The sequence below is a fragment of the Penicillium longicatenatum genome, assembly GCF_028827895.1.
Source record: "Penicillium longicatenatum strain IBT 33135 chromosome Unknown contig_1_segment0_segment0, whole genome shotgun sequence".
Taxonomy (NCBI): Eukaryota; Fungi; Ascomycota; class Eurotiomycetes; order Eurotiales; family Aspergillaceae; genus Penicillium; species Penicillium longicatenatum.
This window is the reverse complement of record NW_026643119.1, coordinates 2,849,341-2,869,927: the sequence shown is the minus strand read 5'-3', so window position 1 is coordinate 2,869,927 and position 20,587 is coordinate 2,849,341. Positions and strand designations below refer to the sequence as shown.

Genomic DNA, 20,587 nt, shown 5'->3' with positions numbered 1-20,587 from the left:
TCTACAACTTCTCCATCTTCCTCGTTCCCAGATTCCGGCTAGCACTAACAACCAAGCCAACCTGCGTACTCAACGCAATAACTTCGCCATCCTGATCTAAAACAGTAACGTCCAAATCAGTCCGCCCATCTCTAACGACCTTCGTCACAATCCGACTATAAAGCCACTCAACTCCCGCAGCAGGCAAATGCTTCTTCATATCAATATTCAATGTCACAGTCGGATACCAAAACTTAGCCTTCAAATCATCAACACTCTTCCCGCTCTCTTTTGCAACCGCATTCGCAGAAACACTATCAAACCCATCAAGCGCCATAGGGAACATATCGAGCAAATAAACAACTGCAGCATCCGTCCACCTCCCATTCTGATCGCCGCAAGGTCTGAACCGCGCCCACTGGTCAATGGCCATAGACCCAGTTCGTTGCTGCTGGGTCTCGCCCTTTCCAGGCCCGTATAGTTCGAGCTGGGTCGCTGCGCGCCGGAATTCGGGATATGGAGGCGCGGATTTCGACCAGGCCCCATCTTTGCCTGTTTCCGCGAGCTGGGTGAAGTTTATCTGCCCGTCTGGGAGTGAGCCTGGGACTGGCTGTGGGTGCGCTTTCCAGCCCGTTGGGACGCTGATGCCGACCTCCGCGTCCGGAGGGCTGACGGTTATGTAGCCGACAACTTTGATCTCGAGTTTATCTGGTTGTTTCTCGGACGGTTGGAGAAGCTTTACGTTGATCGTGCTTGTGCGGGCGCCGAGCTTTATGTCTTCGACTTCTAGGGTTGCGGGGCCGGCTGCTGTGCGGCGGATGAAAGAGAACTGAAGGGAGATTGGTGAGGCCGGGGTGGAGTATTGCTTTGGGTGGGCGTGTGCGAAGTGTGTTAAGGCTAGGTTGTATAGGACTGCTGATGTGTAGCCGCCGTGTGGGACTGGGAGGTTTGTTAGTCTTTTTGGAATTGCTTTTGGGTCATTTCCTGGTGGATGGTGGGACTTACCGGTTCCAATACACCATTCTGGGCGGAGGTTGGCGCTGTACTTGTTGGCGCCTTCTGGGGTGACGCGGATTGCATCTTCAAAGGCGGCATTGAGTGGCATGGTTGGCTGTGTATTTCAAGCGACTCGGTGATGTTCAACTATGTAGGGCTTTGAGGTCCCTGCAGATGTGGGACCGAGGTCCTACATATACTAGTTAGCTTGGGGATCTCCGCTCCGCATTATTCAGTAGCGGCGAACCTCGGCTCGGCGATTTCCAGAGGCACTGCCGACGCTGAGTCAGCCTTTCACGGTCCTGAGCAAAGCTTCAGGTTTGATGAACAGAAAGATGTGAGGTCTAATTGAAGAAAGATGCAGATAAATTGGGTCAAATGATTAAATGATGTATGTTTTTGTCTCAGCATACTTTTCAAATGCTAGACAAAGGTTGTCTCGAAATATTGAGAAGCGCTCTACATCATTTGCGCTATATATCCATCTACCATCACCCGAAATTAACTCGAATCTTGAATCTAGCTATCTCCGAAGTCGCGGCCCGAAAAACAAGAGAGTAAATGAAAAATATTATAAAATAACTCTAGCTACCCCTTGATATCATATACTCATCTTAGTACGCTGCAACTTTGGAAAATTGATTGTCCCTTTATGTCCGGGTTTACCAAGCCCTACTGGGCTTCAGGCTTCGACGGAGCAGTTAGCTGTTGCAAGCAAGACAACACACCTAGAGAAGATCAGTCAGCAAAAGAAAGTCCAAGATGAATATTGCAAGATGAAGGGGCACCTACCTGTCACTCCCTGCGTCAACGTCGCTTGAGCCTCAGTGCTTCGCGACCCCAACGTGACCGTCATGGCGTAATCGACGCCATTAGCCTTCTGCAACTTATTGGCCCAGCGGAATACGGGCTCATCTTCACGATTATCACCGATGACCAGTAGGAAATCGGGTTTCGCGGCATCCCCTGGTTGATCCGAGGGCCCCAAGCACCACCGCCAGACTTGCTCTGCAGCGGACGCTTTACTGGTGCTTACGAGTTCCACGATGAGAGCACCCTCGACGGGAATGGCATGTACGCCGTAACTAGCACATGCATCGTTGATATGGTCTGCGCATTCAGCAGCAAGACGTCCAGCGCCAGGACGGTCCTCGGCTGACCCATAGTGGAACACAAGCGAACAATGACGTTCCTCGATCCAACTACCCTCAGTCCGGTCTTTGAAATAGTTCAAAATATTGGACACAGACTTCTTCCAGTTTTGGGTTTTCTTAGCGAGACGAGTCCACTCGTCAGACTGGGGATCACGGACAAAGCATCCATTTTCGGCAATGAGTCCTAGATGATTGACCTGGCGGAATAGCCGCTCCATCTCTTCCGGCATACGTGAGCTCATCACGTAAACAATATTAGCCGGGTCATCAGCAAGTTCAGTCAGTGTTGTAATGGCACGTTGAGGGGTGGTAAGAATGATGCTCTGTGGGGATCCCCATGAGGCGAGAGTACCCTCGTAGTCGATAATCATGAGCCGGCGCTTGGTCTGTCGGTACCGCTCGACAAGTCGAGGCACAGAGAGTCGAGGAACAGCCATGATCTCTCGCGATGATTGCTCATTCCAAACATGCTTCAAGGATTCATTGAATGACTTGACCCAGTTGGCAGTAGAGTTGTGCAAGACCGCATGATGAAGCTCGTCCCATACTTCCTTGCGTTTTTCTTCGCTCCGTGTCAGCGCTGTGTGAATGGCTTCTGAACACTGTCGGTAGTCCCAAGGGTTCACCAGGAGAGCGTGATCTCCGAACACAGAAGCACTGCCAGTGAACTCGCTTAGAATGAGAGACCCATATTTCTTGTCACCGTAGCTACCATCCTGGCAGTACACAAATTCATGACTGGTGAGGTTCATGCCTTCACGAAGACTTGTGATCATCAAAGCATCCGCCACGGTGATAAGAGCAAGATACTGTGAGAATGCAAGGTCTTGCTTCAGGAAAACCAGGGGCTGATGAGCCAGTGTCGAATGAGTGGAGTTAATCCGCATGGCAATATCGGAAACGGTAGCCTCCAGCTCGGGCTGCTCCGTAGTGCTTGTTGCGACCTGAATCAAAACTACCTTATCTGCCCATTCTGGGTAGGTGTTGAGGAACAGCTCGTAGCTCAGCAGCTTTTGGCGAATTCCCCGCACGGAATCAATTTTGTCGCGTGCCACAATTAGTCGTTGGCCTTGGTATCGTTCAGAGATGATATCAACCCATTGTTCCACATCCGCTGTACGACGTCGCTTATCCCAAGAAGTCGGGTCAATACCAATTGGGAATGTACCCACGTTGATAAAGCGGTCCTCCATCTGAATCCCTTCATTAGTTGCCTCCACACAAAGAATGCGACTGCATGTCTGCAAGAAATGCCGACAGTACTCTTTGGTTTGAAAACCAATCAGATTGGCCCCAAGAATACCTTCCAGTAGCTCCTTGCGTGGAGCCAAACACTTGAAGACCTCAGAAGACGGGAATGCAATGTGCAAAAAGAAGCCAATCTGAGCGTCAGGAAGCAGCTTGCGCAGCATGGCTGGAACCAGTAACAGGTGGTAGTCCTGGACCCAGATCGAATCGCCCCGTTTCCAGTGCTTGGCAATACGGTTCGCAAATTCCTGATTGAGTTTCACATAGTAAATCCATGAGTGATCTTCGTAGGCTTTGCTCTTCGGATTATCAGGGATCTGATAATGAAAGACAGGCCAGAGGATGGTCTTGCAGAAGTGGGTATAGTGACCATCAAAGTCGCCGTCATGTACAAACACAGTCAACGAGTGATACTCGTCTTCCAATTTCTCTGCAATGTCATTGCGGGTATGATTGGCCAAGGAATCAGTGGGCATACCCAATGTGCCTACCCACATCATCTCACCCAGGTATCCTGAATCTTTGGCAGAGCGAACGGCGTTGCGCAAGCCGCCATTGCCTTGCTCCGCGGTTTGAATGGTCCATTCTGCTCGAGAGAAGGACATCTTTCGACTGAGGGACCCATTTTTTCTAACCCCCGGGTATGGAGCAGCAACTGGCGCGGTTTCCGGGATTTTCGTGAGGGGAGTCTTGGAATCCTTGGCCGGCACGGGGTCTTGGTGTTTCAGAATGGATGGAGAAGGGGACACAATGGTCTTCCGCTTTGGTTGATTGAGGGAGTTCGTCGATCCCCAGGCTGGAGAATGCGCTTCACTCTCCGTGAAGATCTGATTGCCCGTTGGTGGAGTAGATGTTGCTGGAAACGGGTATCCCGAGTGCTGCTCCTCGGCATTTGCTACATCATTGGCAAAGATGCGCTCATGGTCGGTCGTCGCACCCGGTGTGAGACCTGGTTGCACAGTGGGGGTTTTCTTCTCGAATAGGCTGGTCGCGTTGGTGGGTGGAGTTACTGGATCGTTGACAGGAATCACAGGATTGGCGGCCGAGGGAGGGACTGAAGCCGAAACACTGTCGCGAGGTTTGGTATCATGGAAGTTTACCGTGTAGGGCAAGAAGCTAAGAGATCATAGAGTTAGCTTTGTTGTGCTGTGGTGTCACCGCTTCTTCCCATTCTAGCAAAGGTACTTACAGTGACGCGATGAAGACGGTCATGATGGAGGGGTCCGTGGAGGGGAAGAGGGGCAAGCGCGCGGAGAGTTCAGATAAAGCGCCCCGTTGAGGGATCTGACAAGTCCACCAAGGTGGGATTTCTGCAGCAAGTGGGATTGACCTGAGAATATGTAGATGTTTGGAAGCTCGAAACGAATCAGGTGAGGATCTACTTTTCTCTCATCGCTACGTCATGTGCAAGTTTGAGCGACACGGTGTGTGTTTGCAGACAACTGTTGGTGGGGGTGTCTACCACAAATCAGATTTTAAGACGGTATTACGCTTTATCTTCCTCCATGACAACATGACAGGGGAAATCCCGAGAAACACTGGGCCCAGACTCAGGATTACTTGTACTTCCTGAGCGGTATTGACTCTAACGGCCCCATACCAGATCCCGACGGCTCCGTGTCCACTGGTGCCATTAGAAACGGTTAGATACGGTACCCAACATACCAGAGTATAGAGAGCCGTTTCTAATTGGCGGAAAGTCATGGATCACCTGACAGCAAATGAGGTAATCTGCTTTCTCCTCCATGCTTTCTCTTTGTCGCAATCAAGTTCGGTGTCAGGTATGACCTTGCGTCTCACTTCAGCCCCAGTCGCCGGCATTCAAAAACGAAAATCAGCCAAGCCTCTACCTAAAGCCCACGCCTCGCCCTTTGCCGCCCATGCACGCCGCAAAGCCAATGCAGCCACAACTGGCTTGAAAGCCGGCCTAGACTTCGGTCTAGACGAACCCCTTCCAGACGAAGGTACATCTCAATACATATCAGAAACTGCCGCAGTTGAAAATGTGGAGCAAGCGATCAGGCATGTACGAACGAAAATGTTCGAGGATATGCCTCAGCGAGCGGGGATGAATAGCACGCGCATTGCGGAGGTTCTGAATCTGCGCCGGTCGTTACCCCCGCTTGCCTCCGTTGCCCATATACACACCTTGTTGAATGCACCAACACAGGTGGAGCGAGAAATCGTCGAGTTGCTGAAATCAGGACGGGTGCGGCGTCTGATCATTCCAGGGCGTGGCAATGATGCAGCGGGACTAGGGGATTGTCTAGTCCTCGCGGAAGATTGGGAGCAGCTGGTACGTGACTGTCCAGCTCTGAGTCCCGAGATCAAGGGTGAGTAGCCTGAATATTAGCGGTTGTACATCATTAGCTAAAAAGTCGCAGAGAAATTCCTAGATATCCTCAATCGCATCGGAACCCATTCTGCACTCTCGCAGGGCATCTTCGAACCCGACGAGTATCGAGCTTTGATGCGCGCCGGATTCCTCGTCTCATCTTCGACGCTCACACAGGGCTCATTGAGTCTCGCGTCTCTTCCCAACTTGCCCGGCGCAGCAGTGTCGTCAGCCAGTCGGAGTAGATCTGCACATTCTGAGACAGACAGACCCGTACAAAATGACGCGCAGGCTCGTTCGGCGACATTATTTTTGTCTCTACCTAATACTGGAACATACCTAAGATTACTGGGTGCAGGTCGTGCGCACCTCCTCGCCCTCCTCCGACGGTCCCGATGTGGTGAGGCACCGCTGGACTTGCTTAGAGAGCGGTGGGACGGGGCAGTGGAAACGGACAAGGGCTTCCACTTAGCGAAAAGGGCTCGAGGCGAGTTTGCGGGGATTTTGCCGGGAAAAACCAAAAAGTGGAAGGATATGTACGGCATGCAATTCCGTTGGGTGCTGGAAGAGGCACTGGGCGCTGGACTCGTAGAAATGTTTGAAACAGGCAGCGTAGGACCAGGAATTCGCTGTCTCTAATTAGACTTTGCCTTGAAGAAGGGTTTATACAGACGATTAATGAATGAAATGATCTGACGATCCAAGAGCTGCTTCCGTTCATAACACTGTTTACATTTGGATCGAATCGAGACGGCTTCGCCGATCAGTTCCCCCTCAAACCAGCTCCCCCTTCTACCAACCCCTCAACTATTTCACAATGCCTCTTTTACGGTTACAACCGCATTTGTTCTCTTCCCTCCCGGCACATTCATCCCTCTCAAACGATGCTACTCGCCCGGAGCTCCAATCGTACACCCGTACCGCCCTGCAGGAAGCTCTCGAGCTTCTCCACTCTGTCCCCTCATCATTCACAGCAGACCCTAAGCTGCGCTCCTCGTCACCATCTGCAACACAGGTAAAGCTCCTGCGCCATTGGCGCAAGCTTCCAGAAGATGTCAGCCAAAAGAATAATAAACCCGAATTCTGGGTATGCCGGCAAAGCGAACATGTCGATGCCGAAGCCAAAGGGACGGCGTCATGGAGTGAATTTGAGACTGGGTTAAGATCCAACCATGCTGAGCACGAGATGGACTATACACCAAGTGTCACTGGCGTCGAAAGATTGCTCAACTGGTCGAGAAGCGAGACTGGAGAGATTGAAATTGATGGGCTTGTTTTCAAGGATGTGGATATTGAAAGTATGCAGCTAGAATTGGCTTTTGTTTTCCATTTAGTATGCTGACTGACATCTCCAGTTAATATGATAACTCACACTTTCCATCCGGGTGCGCTTATTGCTCCCCGCACCTTCATCTCTTTGACCATCTCTGCTGCATACGATAACCCGCAGCAGGCTCAAGGAGCCCCGTCTAAAGGATTCATTACAGTTCAGATTCCTCTTCTGTCAACTCCATCCTCTACGCCGGAGCATCTCCAACAGAAAATTGACTTTGTCGTCCCAAAACGGACTATCTTCGCCAACTACGCGAGTGTAGAGCAAGTTAACCTTCTACCCCCGGGAGACAATGGTCCTAGTCGCATTGAGTGGACAATGGCAACAACTTCCGATGCAGGAGGGTCAATTCCACAATGGGTTCAGCGGAACTGGACAATGGGTGGAGTTCCACGCGCTGTGGTGGCCGATGTGGGATTGTTCATTGGGTGGACTATGCGTCGACGGACTGCTGGGTCTGTGTAGTCCACCCGCAGGGCTTTGATAAATCATATCATATTGGTGTGCATAATAAATACAAGGATAGATGTATTGCATTCGTAAACCAATTCAAAAACACTAGACAGGCATTTTGATCTCACATTTACAGTATGAACACAGCGTATGTCTGCAATGCAGCGGACAAGCCCACTACAACGGCATTATCCTTGATACCATTCTTGGCGTACCAGGCCGAACTGGCATAGAGCAGAATATTGATAATACCAGCCATAGCTTTGTTCACAGGGTCGCTGAGCGCGGTTGGGTCGCGGGACCACTGGTAATGCAGAAGGCCTGGAAGGCATTAGTCAAGGTACTAGTGTATAGAACAGGATGATCAATAAACCCGGCAGGACTTACTAGAAACCAAGAAAAATGCACTCCCCTAAATAGGCAGAGTTAAAATAATTTCTAAAGCTCAAAATCTCAAGCTGAGGGATTATGCATGACTACTATCAGCAGACGCGTACCTGATACCAGCCCACAGTTCCGCAGGCCCATGGCTTAGAGTTGGCAATGGCCTTAAAAGCTTTCTCAGCAGTCCATTGCTTTCCACCAATCTGCAATGCATAGTGCGTCAACTCAAGCTCTCTAGTTATCTGATCATTCAACACTTTATGGGAACATACCGTGTGCCCGATGGACAGGAACAGGAATGACAGGGCAGAAGCCTGAAGAGATCGAGATGGTGCCACGGACATTTTGGCTCTTATGATGTTCTTTGCCGCAATATTCTACGTTGAAAATGGCGTTATAGATGATGATAAGGGGTTGAGGGCCGGCCTATTAATCGCGCTGCGCGCCTCGGTTCAATAATTGCGCCGTTGTGGGGAATCCGAGGTTAGATCCACTCCGTGCATGGGATAATTCCGCTTTTTACTTCTACCACATCAGCCCGTACAGGATGAGATCCAAGGTATTCGTACATCTTTGAATAACTAATTGCCAAGGAACATCATTTATTACTCTCAAATCACGATGTGCTCCTAAGTAGATACCTAGGCAGGTTACTGCTATTTCTACTATCTAGTGCTACTAACGCGTCCCATCACGGCCAAATTGGCGTACTCACTGCTAATAGTAAGAAACAAGACCAGTTTAATAAGCTCAATTACGTTAACCTAGTATTTTTACCATTTAATCATCTTAGCAGTTATGGGCCCGCCTACCTCGACTCTACTGTGCAGTAACCTGAATATGACAAACCCAGTATCAGCATGAAAAGACTATCAAAGTCAATCCCAGGAGGCAGAGCGGTGATATTAATTTAGGCCCTTTGGACAGACTTCTCATGTAATAACTCGCCTATTAACATTGCACTATTTTTCATTCAGGCAAGTGATAATAAGAAGAAGACCATTCCAATATCCCTTATGATGTTAATCTAGTGGGCTATAGTTTAACCGTTCACAAGGTCCTTTCCCTCCAACCGTATTTCCCTATTCATTGAGATGGCCTGCTGTACGTCCAACCCTCGAACTGCGCATACAACCATGTGCCAACGTCGCGTTTCGCCCCTTGACTCCGCAGGAAATTTGCCGTCTCCTGATCTCTCAGCTGCTCAGCCAATTCAAGTAGACCCCCAATAACCCATGTCGGAAGCTCTTTGATCCACCCTCGATACTCAACATTGATATTGGCTCCACTCGCAACCAGCAATTTGACTAGATTTGTATGTCCACGAAGGACTGCCCGAATTAAAGGTGGCATCAGTATGTCATCTATAACATCAGGACTATCGTCAAAGACCTGTTTTAGCGTGGAATGATCGCCTTCTTCAAAATCCGGCAGTACACCGTTCGTTAGCAGGATTTGAGCGATTCGCCCATCGGGGTAATCCATGCTGAGCGCCAGGGCCCGCGTTCTCTGTAATCTTGATGTGGGCCCAACAAGGATCTGAACCATCTCCTCATGTTGCCCCAGGGTGGCTTTTAGCAAGGGTATAGCCTCCATATCCCTAGTCCAAAAACTCGGGTTCGCTTTGCCTCCCGCCATCAGTAATTGGAGAAGTTGAGTATCTCCCTTGTCTACTGCCCAAACCAGGGGTGTGTAAACACCAGGAACTCCCCAGGCAGGGCGCAGCAGTGCCCTTTGAGCTTTATACCACAATTGCACTGTATAAGGCACATCCGCGGGACGCCTAACGAGTGAAGAGGCTCGCTCGTGGCATTCGATCTTCTTGGCGTGATTAACTAAGAGATTGATAATTGTACACTGGTTTGATAAATGTACACTGATTTTACTATTTGTACACACCAGGAAAAAGCCATGCCCTTTTGAATTCTGGCTACATGCAAAACAGTCATGGCCTCATCTTCCCTCTACCTACAATGTCAAAGCCTACTTCTGATAGGTCAGTCCCATATAAGAGGGAAGTTAATAACTTATATCAAGACCATCCACCACCTATATGTGGACACACCCGTAAAACATGCTCCCAAATAACCCTTGCAACCTCCTCCGGCTCTAAACATGTCACATCAATCTCTAGAAACTCCTTTCTATCGCCCAGCTTAAAAATCGGTGCTCCCTCGCGAAAAATTCTCAGCAGCTCCACATCCATAAGCTTTGCATGCTTTTCACGCCCCGACTGCGTTATGCGCTTGATATTCTCATCTTCATCGCAGGTCAGAACAATGGGAATCAGTAGACAGCCTCGGTCTTTCGCTGCCTGTGCGTACTCTGCGCATACACTAGTACCAAGTTCATTCGTTGTTTGAAAGTCAGTGAACAGGTAGGTTGTATCGAGTGTGGCGGGCTCGGCCAAGGAGGTAAAGATGGCGCTGCGAAGAGCACGCCGGAGAGCCTGGTACCCTGGTTGGGTACGGTGTAGAACGGCGTCAGCGGGATTGATGAGAAGGTGGTTATGGATTAGCTTCAGATCTACAGTGGTAACATGCGTGACCAGATACTGAGCGACTGTTAGCTTTCCAGTGCCGGGGAAGCCATTGATATGAATGATGGGGTGGGGGGCTGTCCCGCGCATGTTGAAAAATAGTGATAGTGTGGAGCTTATCAAGATTTGATGGACTGACTTGTTGTGAAGATCTTAATAATAAGTATAAGGGAGGTGTGGAGGGGGGGTTTTTGGGGTAAGAGATAAGCTCTAAGAACTAGATGCCTAATTAGTATAGCTGGATGAAACCTTGCGGCATTAGATAAGGGAATTGATATAGTTACATAAGCACTTTTTTGCAAAAAGACCTCCCTTCTATAAGCGATGCCTATATACCTGGGTGACGTCTGAAAAAGAGAATTGAATGCATCATTTTCTGCAACTAATAGCTCGGCGTGGGAACCCAATGGTTTCCATGTGCGGCTCGGATGTTGCATCTCCAAGTAACAGTTCTCCAGTGAAGGGATCAAAACTCTATCGCCCACTCTTCTAACATTTTAAAATGGTTCGTTGAATAGGGAATGACAGTGTATGTCGGCCCTCAAGATCACTCACCATTAGTATCAGGAGACCACCCACTGCTTAATTGGGGACAAAACTGCAAAATATGCTCCCAGATTATCGTGGCGACCTCGTCCGGCTCCAGGTAAGTACCACAAATCCATAAATCTCTATAAACACCTTCCTATCACTGAACTGGAAGATTGGTGCACCTCTGCGAAGCGCCTTCGAAAACTCCAGTTCCATGAGTGTTGTAGAGCGCTTCATGTTACCAACTCGTCATGCGTTCGATGTCACACCTTCAGCGCAAGTTAGAAGAATGGGAAACAATTGAGATCCTCAATCCTGTGCGGCCTTGCATCCGCGGGATTAATGACAAAGTGATTGCCGATTAGTTCCGGATTTTTGGGGATGAGAGCACACGCGATCAGAGCCTGCAGATGAGCAGCTGTTGGCTTCCCAGTACCGGAGGGTATAAATTCATATTGATTTATTTATACTGAATTCACATCTAAATGTGTGAATGTACTTTAATAGCCTGGGACCATAGACACCTCAGTCAACGCAAGTTTAGGCCATTATTGCTTTGCTGACAGGCAAAACACCAGTTATGTAAGATCTTTACAACCCCGCTGTCAGAGTCCAACCTCGACAACAATTTAGTCTCTACATCAACACTTCTAGTAAACCAGCAGCAGTCCAGTAAATATCCCATCATTCTACAGCTCAGAATGTCCGTACAAAAGTGCTGCATCCAAGGCTTCGCCTGGTCAGGCACACCAAGCGGCCAAACCTCCAAACTCGCAAACAACGACGTCTACATAACAGGCAACAACCCCCAAACCGCCATCCTCTTCATAACCGACCTCTTTGGCTGGACATTCCCCAACATCCGGCTCCTAGCCGACCACTTCGCCCGCGAAGTCGATGCAACAGTCTACGTCCCCGATTTCTTCAACGGCGAAGTTCTAGACTTTGATCTCATCGCTGCAGAGAAGTTTGCCGAGCTAAATCTTGGGGCTTTCATTGCTCGGAATAGTCGGGAAATCCGCGAGCCGGAGATCTTCGAGTGTGCGAGGGCCTTGAAGCAGGACCTTGGGTTTAAGAAGGTTGGGGCTGTGGGGTATTGTTATGGTGGGTGGGCTTCGTTTCGGTTAGGAGCTAAGGAGCATGCGGATCAGCCGTTGGTGGATTGCATTTCTGTTGGACATCCGTCGCTCTTGGAGCGGAAGGATGTGGATGAGGTGAATGTCCCTGTGCAGCTTTTGGCACCTGAGATTGACATGGCGTTTCCAATGGATTTTAAGATGTATGCGCTTGAGAAGCTGTTGAACTTGAATTTGCCGTTTGACTATCAGCACTTTCCGGGGGTAGTCCATGGTTGTCTTGTGCGCGGGGATGAGAAAAAGGCTGGGGAGCGGGCGGCGATGGAGAGGGGGAAGGATGCTGCTGTTGCGTGGTTTACACGGTGGTTGAAGGATGAGTGATAAGATCTGGAAGTAAGGATAGTTTGGAGCTGAGATATTATCATTATGATTATTATACAGTTAACAAATTCATCAGATCGTGCTATTTACATCATCGCATCTATGCCTTCTCTTCTGCCGTCTCCTGTTTCTTTTCCTTATGCACATCCTTTTTGACACTCTTCCATTCCATTGCCAATGCCGGGAACAACGAAAGAACCGACATGACAATACCAAGGATGAATGTCTTGGTAATCGCATCACTGTACCCACTCAACACCTCACTCAGCTTCGACGCAGGGACATATTGCCGTATCGCTGTAGCACCAGCTTTGATGACCTCCGCCGCATTGATTCCGGATACCTGCTCCAGATTTTGTTTCAAGAAATTTGAGAACAATGTCTCGGCAATGCTCACGAAAAGAGCACCATTCAATTGCTGCGAGAACATGAGCAGTGATGCTCCAACCGGAACATCCACAGGAGCGAGACAGGTCTGGACAGCAATAGTGGCTTGTTGTAGTCCCAAGCCCAATCCAAGACCAAAAATGACCTGGTAGCCAATCCACTTGGGATGACCTGTGTCAGCTTGAAAAGTATACAGCAGACCCGCACCGACCGAGAGCAGAACGACGGCGGCAAACATGAATGGGTTGTAGTAGCCGAATTTCGAGATGGCGATTCCTGAAGAAATCACTCCGATAACCATTGCAAGCACCAGAGGCAAGTTCATGATACCCGATTGCTCGGCATCGACATTCTTGATGGCCTGGAACCAAATGGGTATGTAGTACAGCATAACCATCATGCAAGCACTGGTGCTCATAGTCCAGAAAAAACCGGCCAGAACAGACCGCTGAGTAAAGATACGGGGCGGCACAAGCGCCCTCTCACCGAGCTTGATCTCGACGACGACGAACACAGCACCCAGCACACCGAACAGGATGAATAGAAAGATAATGCGCCAGTTAGACCAAGCATAAGTTGAACCACCCCACTCCAACGCAAGAAGCAGACATATCACGCAAGGAATGAGGAAAAGGTTACCCAGCGGATCAAGCTGCGCAATTTTCTGCTTGATAGTCCAATTCCCATTCTTCGGCGGCGGAACATCCAACAAGAGAAAGATAGCGGCGATAGCCACACCACCAAATGGCAGGTTGATATAGAAACACCAGCGCCATGTGACATTTGTCGTGAACACACCACCCAGAATCGGACCTAGGACTGAGGCGATACCAAAGACTGCACCCAGGAATCCTTGGTACATAGGTCGTTTTTCGAGTGGGATGGTAAAGACAATGATGATGACCGCTCCTGCTGAGATTCCGCCGGTGCCCAGACCTGCCACTGCTCGGCCGATGATGAAGGCTATAGATGAGGGAGCAGCACCGCAGAGTGCGGAACCGATTTCGAAGACTAGAATTGAGCCTAGGAAGACCCATTTTGCGGGGTAGAAGGTGTAGATTCGACCGTAGACTAGTTGGGAGGCTGATGCCGTTAACATGTATGCGCTGCCGTACCAGCCTATGTCGGTAAGACTGTGGAATTCGTCTGTGATTTTGGGGGTTGCTGTTGCGACGATCAGACGGTCCTATTCCTATGTTAGGATTTTGTATAAACGGATCGCTTCAGATGTTTGACTCACCAAAGCGACAAGGAACATGGATATGTATAGTGCAGCCATAATCGGAATAATCTTTTTCAGTGAAGGGTATTTGGCCGATTCTGTCGTGACGCTGCGTTCGAGAGCAGCATTGACATCTTGTGGTGCGACATCTGGTGACGATTTCTCGTCGAGAACAACCGACTTCTCGTCGTGTTCCGACAAACTGGAAGTCTCTACCATATTGAAGATGGACGTTGACTTTTCTAGTAGAAGAAAAAATCCACGTGAATGTAAACCCGACTGCAGATATTTGCTAGTGAAAAAAATTCCGCACTGCAGGACCTGTTCTATTTGTATGGCAGAAATTATAAAATTGGCGGACTAGACCGACAATAACCCACGGAGATAAAGGATTGAGTCATGAGCTCCGTTTTAGTGCTGATGATAGAGCACCGGGAACGGTTGTCTCCGTGTTATTGACATATTGTGTCAGTTGTGCGCGGACGGTCATTATCACCCTCCGATGACATGCAAAGACTTGGAATAGGAATGATGCTGCTAAGCTAATTACGAATACAATTTCCGTAGAATAGACCTTACACCTCATGCTTTCGATGCATTGGTAAATATGGAGACATCGAAAATCAGGGTCCTGGTCCAGCGCATTAAGCACATCCAAGCGGAGCATCTCTACGCTTGGACCCTGGGAACGGGCTCCGCTCGGTGAATAGAAAACCCTCTAGGAAGGCTCGGGCAATTCAAATGTCCGGCTTTAGGTACTTTTGTCAAACACCGCTTATTTGAATATCCATTGGATCTTGCTTACGCGAACAGTAGTCATATGACCCCTGATAGGCTCTACAAGGTGGATGACCTGATTCTTTGCTGTGTATGAAAACGATGTGGGCGGAGATTGTCGGGGACGGAACTCCGACCGTCCGCTCTTTTGTTCCCCTTGAAAGTGGGTATGTTATTCACGACCTATCATCTTCTTTTTCGGCTTTAGGACTTAATGGCTATATTGATCAGATCGAACGAGATCGGGAATTCGCATGTTCTAGATTTCAATGTCTCTGATCTTTCTCTTTGCTTTTGGGACCCACGTTTCTACTTTAAATAACCCCCACCTGGGGCCTTGAGCTTGTTTGTCTAGCATTGGGTATTATGCATAATTTTCATCAACGGTCAACTTCAAGACTGCAAAAGCTTGATCAGTTCCAAATTGGGACTAGCTGGCTCTTTGTTATTATAGTTCTGACTTGGAGCTTGCGCCTGACGATACCAAGCGAGCTGCTCGTATCACTTACAACTATAAGCTGAAAATCGCAAAAGTATTGCTGTGTCCAATAGGGTATATTATCACTACCTAGCACCAAAGTGGGGACACCCAGTTACAGAAGATGAAGAAGATAAGAAACTCCAATCCGTCATTCCATGCATCGATCAAATGCAATCAGTAAGTTGTCGGGCAGAAGAGAAAAAGAAACCAAAACAGGACTCCATCCTCCGAATCACAGCCATCCAACACCGTCCTGGGATATTATCGAAGGGAATCTTGGATGGCATAAAGCAAGTCCAGACCGACCATCCACTTCCAATGCAGTGTTGGCCAGTTTTTGGTACGCCGAACGCCTTTAGCCAATCCAGAAGAGAAAAAAAAGATCCCTGCCACTCGGGGACAGGGTGAAAGGAGAGAAGGTGGGGTGGCAATAATGAAATAAAGGAGATGTGAGACTGTGCCAAGGCTGTTGCGTTCACACGCCAGCCAATATAATAATAATAATATCAAGAAATTAGTGCCACCAACGCCCGTGATTGTCAAGCGGCGATCATGAAGGGCATCAAGGATCGACCCGAACCACCCGACGGTGGAGGAATCGAAACGTATCAACAAGGGAAGTGAGAGAAACAACACCAGCCCAGAAAAGGCAATCGGAGCCAATATCGTACACATCAAAAAGTTCAAACAGCAAGAGACGATAGCTACCGGGAGATGGAGCTGGTGTGGTTCGCATCGCCCGGAGCTGCTGTCGACGAATTGGTGGAGGCAATATGTGCGCGCAGTGAAGCGACTTCAGTTCGTAATCCCGTCAACTCGTCATGTATGGAACGAACGTATGCCCAGAGTTTGTCGATCTGAGTGGCATCAGACCCGTCCGAACCGTCAGGTCCACCCTTGGGTGCAGGTAAACCATGGTTGCCAGAGAGGGTCGATGGTGCGTGCTTATTAGATTGTAGCCCAAACCGAGCGTCTGGCGAGCTGACAACCGGGGGAGGGAGCTGAGCTCCTGGTTGTGGCAAGGGCAATCCCATTGTATGATTAGGCCCTGACAGGCTCCCCCGCCCAAAAGGTGCCTGTGGGTGAGGCAAGGATTGGCCCATGCTGGGCGAGTGTCCGCGGTGCGATGACGCAGCCGAGTCATGGTGTGATAGAGCATTCGGGGACAATGGTTTGGAGCTCTCGGTCAGATTACCGGGGGTAAAGAGAGACGAGCCGGATGTGTGACCTGCAGGAGGGAATGTCAGATTCCCCGCTTGGGAGGTTGCAGCAGACGCCGAGCCAGATCCACTATGCGTACCAGGCGGGGGAAAGAGACCTCCACGGCTTGCCGCGATGGGCGGGTAAGTGCTGGATTGACGCGCAGAATTCAAGGTATCAGATCGTGGAAGGGTATCGTCATGCTTGCGCATTCCCTGGGTGCTCAGTCGTCGCTCTTCCTCTCCATCCATGGCTTCCGGCTCCGCGTAGACTAGGCCATCCATACCGTCGTGATGGTGACCATCTCCGTATTCATCATCGGGCGCAAAACTTCCCATGCTAGCTCGTCGACCGGCACATCCACCTTGACCTTTGTTGTGTCGCGCAAGCGCATCGCCTCGAGCAAAACGCCGTCCGCACTTGGGGCAGAGATGAGGTCGTTCGCCGGTATGCAGTTTAGTGTGTCGTTTCAGGTCATGCAGTCTGCGGAACCGGGACTGGCAGGTTTGACAAACAAATGGCTTCTCTTGGCTATGGGTGAGGAGATGGCTCTTAAGGTTGTGTTGGCGGGTGAATTCAGTAGCGCAATATGGACACCGATGTTTCTTTGCCGATGGCGAGCGTGGGCTCCCTCTGTTGTAGCCCGCGTTGGGCAAACTCAGACCGCGCCGAGGGTCGTTAATTCCGCCGGTGGGCATCGGATACGAGAAGGCTTTGTTACTATCCTGGTCAATCTCCGAGTCTTCCCGTTGACGATGACGATCGCCATCCTGCGAAGCTGACTCTTCAATCGGGCCCGGACTCGCGACCGTTGAGGCGTGCATGAGTGAGTTCTGGTGGTCGGCTGAGCCGTAGGGATCTGATGTGTCATTGGCGTGGGTGTCTACCTGCATCTGTTCTGGGGATGCATGGATCTGAGGATCTTGGATTGAAGGGACCGGCGACTTTTCGCTGGCCCCCAAAGCTTCCCGCGCCACCTGGGAGCTATTTCGCTCTGCATCCCTGTCGTGTTCAACCGGCCGATCCGGCGCCGATGAGGGACTTGTCATCTGGGGAGGTTGTGACCGGGAGACGTGGAGACCGGCACTGGCGATGGAGCTCAGATTGGATTCCGGTTTGGATGGCGGTTTAAGATAGGATATGGAATCGGAAGTCGTGATAGAATGGGAGGGACCAGTGATGGGGTTGGACACGGCAACAGGCTCGTTGGTGGACTGCATCAATGCCGCCATGGAGGCAGAAGGGTTTGCGCCAGCCTCGTAAGGTGATGGACGAACCAAGGCGACAGCTACTTGCGACATGTTAGAAGGAAAATGCGAGTAAACGTGAAGGATTGGAAAATCATCGAACTAACTTCAGCCAGAGAATTCGAACAGGGAGGAAATCGGTGTATATGCTGGGGTTGATGGGGGGGGATTGTTACGGAGGAAGTCCAGGGCGTGTGGGGCGGGTACTGTCCTCAAGGAAACCGAGTGTGGCGCAAGCTGACGAGGTTTGGTTTCAGCTATGGCCTTTGCCTGGAAGACGATCCACCACCCAAAGAGGGGCTCAGGCCTGCGTTAAAATAGCAATCGGCCGTGGGAATCAACAAGATTGGTTGAGAATCAATGGAGCCCGGGAACTTTGGGGACCGTGGCGGGTGCAAAAGAGGCGCAGGAACAGGAATGGAATCCTACTAGAGGAAGAATTTGCCTCTCAGGAACCCGAAGTTTCGATGGAAAAGTAGAATAGGAAAGGAAATAATACACCGTAGGAGGGAAACCGGGCACAACCTTTTGGGGGCATGAACGGGGCAAAAAAAAAAAGGTATGCGTGTATGGTAACCTGGTAATCCAGTCATTCACGGTCGAGGCTCTTGATGAACCCTGAACTGGGGAAGGATGTACATGGTACTTCGTTGTATATGACAGCCTACATGGTTTACAAAGTAACGACTACCCGGATAAGATTGAGGCTGTGTAAGCCCACTAACGCGTGTGGCTGGTCGTGGGTCCAGTTTTAACACGTTGTTTTTGTCTCCTTGCGGCTGATCATGGCCAACTTGGTCATTGCCCTGAGATCATGTCAAATATGAAAGAGCCTCTTGCCACTTATGCGAATGATCATGAAGCTATAGATGAGTTAATAGCAATGATGTCAGAGCACGAAAACCTGGTCCAACATGGAGATCCGGCAGATCTGCTGAACACCACGGTTCGGTCTGCTCGGACTAGTCTAGTTCTTGCGTACATAATCACCAGCCACACATGAACGGGCTACGGACACATGTATATATAGATCTGGATTTCTACCGTTACTGCATAAAAAAACAGACTTGGTCAGGTCAGAAGCTTTTCCGTTGTTCTTCAAAACTCAGCCTCGTTTCACCTCGGCTCCTTCGTGGCCTCAGGCTCCGGCCCTGCCGATCTGCATTGGCAACGAACCAAGGCCACCCTGGCGGTGCCAGCTTAGGACCATGCGAGGGCTTGCCCGTATTGAAATAGGACTGAACACCCCGGGTCCATCTGCGATTGGCCCAGAGGTAAATGCTACAGAAGTCGCAGCGGGGCTACCTGGCCCATAAAGCCAGGAAATCAGTTGGATTGGTTCACTATGCAGGTCATCGTGGCTTGAGGGTGATCAGGGACTGCTCAGAATATTCCCTCAACTAAGGCTGAGTAGATCCTGGAACAGCTGATTTCCACGCCGATTCCCACTTCCATGTTTGTTGGTAGTTCCCGCGGGAACGTGGGTTCGGGCACTAGGACCCTTGCTGCATCTGCTGAGAAGATATGCGTATTGAATTCTTGGCTGTTGTCATTGAATTTTGTGACTTGTATAAAACTAGGCCTTCATGTGCGGCCTACCATTCCTTTTCGTTCGTTCGGGGGAGGGTTTCCAATACGGGGAAGTTGGGCGGGCATCGATTGCCTTTCTTTCCTCTCAGAACAACTTACCCGGTGGAGCCTCTCAATTTAGAGAATTGACCATGTATCATCCTGGTAAGATGAGAGAGTGTGTGCCATGGACGAAAGGGTGCAACAAACTGTTGTTCAAGGGCAAATCTGTGGAAAACGCAAGAACGGCTCTGCGCGAAGTACAACAGCACTCAACTGCGTAGCAATCATCATGTGGGCAAGACTTTGGGTGGCCTTGAGAGCCTTGGATGTAGTGAAGGGATCAGATTTCTCTACAAGGTCAAGGTAAGTCCACCAACTGTTTATTTGCCCAAGAGCCTCTGTGCCTTAGTGCCTGATATAATTGGCACTCCGACCACTCATCGTACGCTTAGTGTTTCAACCACATCTGCTGAATCATTCTCCCCTGTCAAGATTGATTGGATCAGAATAATTCTCATCGCAGATCATGTGCTGGAAAAAGTACCATACATCGCGAAGCTGGATCTGTTTCTAGTCAAAGTCGCTCATACATTAGACCCGCGGGTAGGCGCGATGTGATAACATCATCACCTTGCTTGCCACTAGTCTATGCGGTCTACGAGTACAGGGTATAGCTTTACCCAGGCGCTGGGGCAGGCCGAGTCTGTTACGTCGATTATGACGTTGGATCAAAGTGTAGTCTCTCATGTATCTGTGAAGCTGACTGCAACAGACTGTCAGAGGTTTAACCTTTAATCTCCCGGAATCCAGCATGATTATATACCAAAATAAATTCAATTGCAACTGGCTCACATAATTAGTATTGGTGCCACCGTGCACAGACCCTGGAGCCAAATCAACGGTTGTAGGGTCGCTGACTCGCTGATACGTGTGTGATGGGAGGCTACCTGCACATGAACAGGGGTATTTTTGGCCCGATAGCAGTTGATCCAGAGTGACTGGATCCCCGCTTCGACGGAGGATAATCCCCAAAAATTCGAGCGGTTCTGCAGATTTTGTGGTTGGCCAGACGATCGGCAGGTTAGCGCCCGCTCGAGGTGACGGGCGTGCATGCTGAAGGGCAACCGGGGCCATGAACACACTCTATTGGCTACTCCACTGTGACAAGCTCGACCGATCACTTCTCCCAACCAGTCACACTTCGTCTCGTGCAGAGTGAATATGCACTCGAGGATGGCGTCGAAGTGTGTTGAGGTGGCCATCCTCCAATCATTTCGCCGATTCCTCCTGCA

The 20,587-nt window shown here is 49.9% G+C and overlaps 9 protein-coding genes across 9 annotated transcripts; 3 read left to right on the top strand and 6 right to left on the bottom strand.

Annotated features, from left to right (window-relative positions):
* Nucleotide 1: 1 nt before the first annotated feature.
* N7484_001830 (thioesterase family protein) lies at nt 2–1,084 on the bottom strand (the record flags this gene model as incomplete). Its single annotated transcript, XM_057112250.1, has 2 exons — nt 2–918; nt 985–1,084. 2 exons carry the CDS (start codon nt 1,082–1,084, stop codon nt 2–4), a joined length of 1,017 nt encoding a protein of 338 aa, XP_056976987.1.
* A 563-nt stretch (nt 1,085–1,647) lies between these two features.
* Nucleotides 1,648–4,589, bottom strand: N7484_001829 (putative alpha,alpha-trehalose phosphate synthase subunit TPS3; the record flags this gene model as incomplete). Its single annotated transcript, XM_057112249.1, has 3 exons — nt 1,648–1,703; nt 1,768–4,493; nt 4,567–4,589. 3 exons carry the CDS (start codon nt 4,587–4,589, stop codon nt 1,648–1,650), a joined length of 2,805 nt encoding a protein of 934 aa, XP_056976986.1.
* Nucleotides 4,590–5,160: 571 nt separating this feature from the next.
* Nucleotides 5,161–6,351, top strand: N7484_001828 (Stk19 family serine/threonine-protein kinase; the record flags this gene model as incomplete). Its single annotated transcript, XM_057112248.1, has 2 exons — nt 5,161–5,710; nt 5,774–6,351. 2 exons carry the CDS (start codon nt 5,161–5,163, stop codon nt 6,349–6,351), a joined length of 1,128 nt encoding a protein of 375 aa, XP_056976985.1.
* Nucleotides 6,352–6,529: 178 nt separating this feature from the next.
* On the top strand, nt 6,530–7,510 carry N7484_001827 (SRPBCC family protein; the record flags this gene model as incomplete). Its single annotated transcript, XM_057112247.1, has 2 exons — nt 6,530–7,010; nt 7,068–7,510. The coding sequence occupies 2 exons, from the start codon at nt 6,530–6,532 to the stop codon at nt 7,508–7,510; spliced, it is 924 nt and encodes a 307-aa protein (XP_056976984.1).
* Nucleotides 7,511–7,628: 118 nt separating this feature from the next.
* On the bottom strand, nt 7,629–8,226 carry N7484_001826 (uncharacterized protein; the record flags this gene model as incomplete). The annotated part of the gene is made up of 4 exons (XM_057112246.1): nt 7,629–7,819; nt 7,886–7,910; nt 7,996–8,085; nt 8,155–8,226. 4 exons carry the CDS (start codon nt 8,224–8,226, stop codon nt 7,629–7,631), a joined length of 378 nt encoding a protein of 125 aa, XP_056976983.1.
* Nucleotides 8,227–9,914: 1,688 nt separating this feature from the next.
* On the bottom strand, nt 9,915–10,511 carry N7484_001825 (uncharacterized protein; the record flags this gene model as incomplete). Its single annotated transcript, XM_057112245.1, has 1 exon — nt 9,915–10,511. One exon carries the CDS (start codon nt 10,509–10,511, stop codon nt 9,915–9,917), a length of 597 nt encoding a protein of 198 aa, XP_056976982.1.
* Nucleotides 10,512–11,653: 1,142 nt separating this feature from the next.
* On the top strand, nt 11,654–12,409 carry N7484_001824 (dienelactone hydrolase family protein; the record flags this gene model as incomplete). Its single annotated transcript, XM_057112244.1, has 1 exon — nt 11,654–12,409. The coding sequence occupies one exon, from the start codon at nt 11,654–11,656 to the stop codon at nt 12,407–12,409; it is 756 nt and encodes a 251-aa protein (XP_056976981.1).
* A 100-nt stretch (nt 12,410–12,509) lies between these two features.
* N7484_001823 (MDR family MFS transporter) lies at nt 12,510–14,237 on the bottom strand (the record flags this gene model as incomplete). Its single annotated transcript, XM_057112243.1, has 2 exons — nt 12,510–13,982; nt 14,037–14,237. 2 exons carry the CDS (start codon nt 14,235–14,237, stop codon nt 12,510–12,512), a joined length of 1,674 nt encoding a protein of 557 aa, XP_056976980.1.
* Nucleotides 14,238–15,980: 1,743 nt separating this feature from the next.
* N7484_001822 (C2H2 zinc finger protein) lies at nt 15,981–17,777 on the bottom strand (the record flags this gene model as incomplete). Its single annotated transcript, XM_057112242.1, has 1 exon — nt 15,981–17,777. One exon carries the CDS (start codon nt 17,775–17,777, stop codon nt 15,981–15,983), a length of 1,797 nt encoding a protein of 598 aa, XP_056976979.1.
* Nucleotides 17,778–20,587: the final 2,810 nt, after the last annotated feature.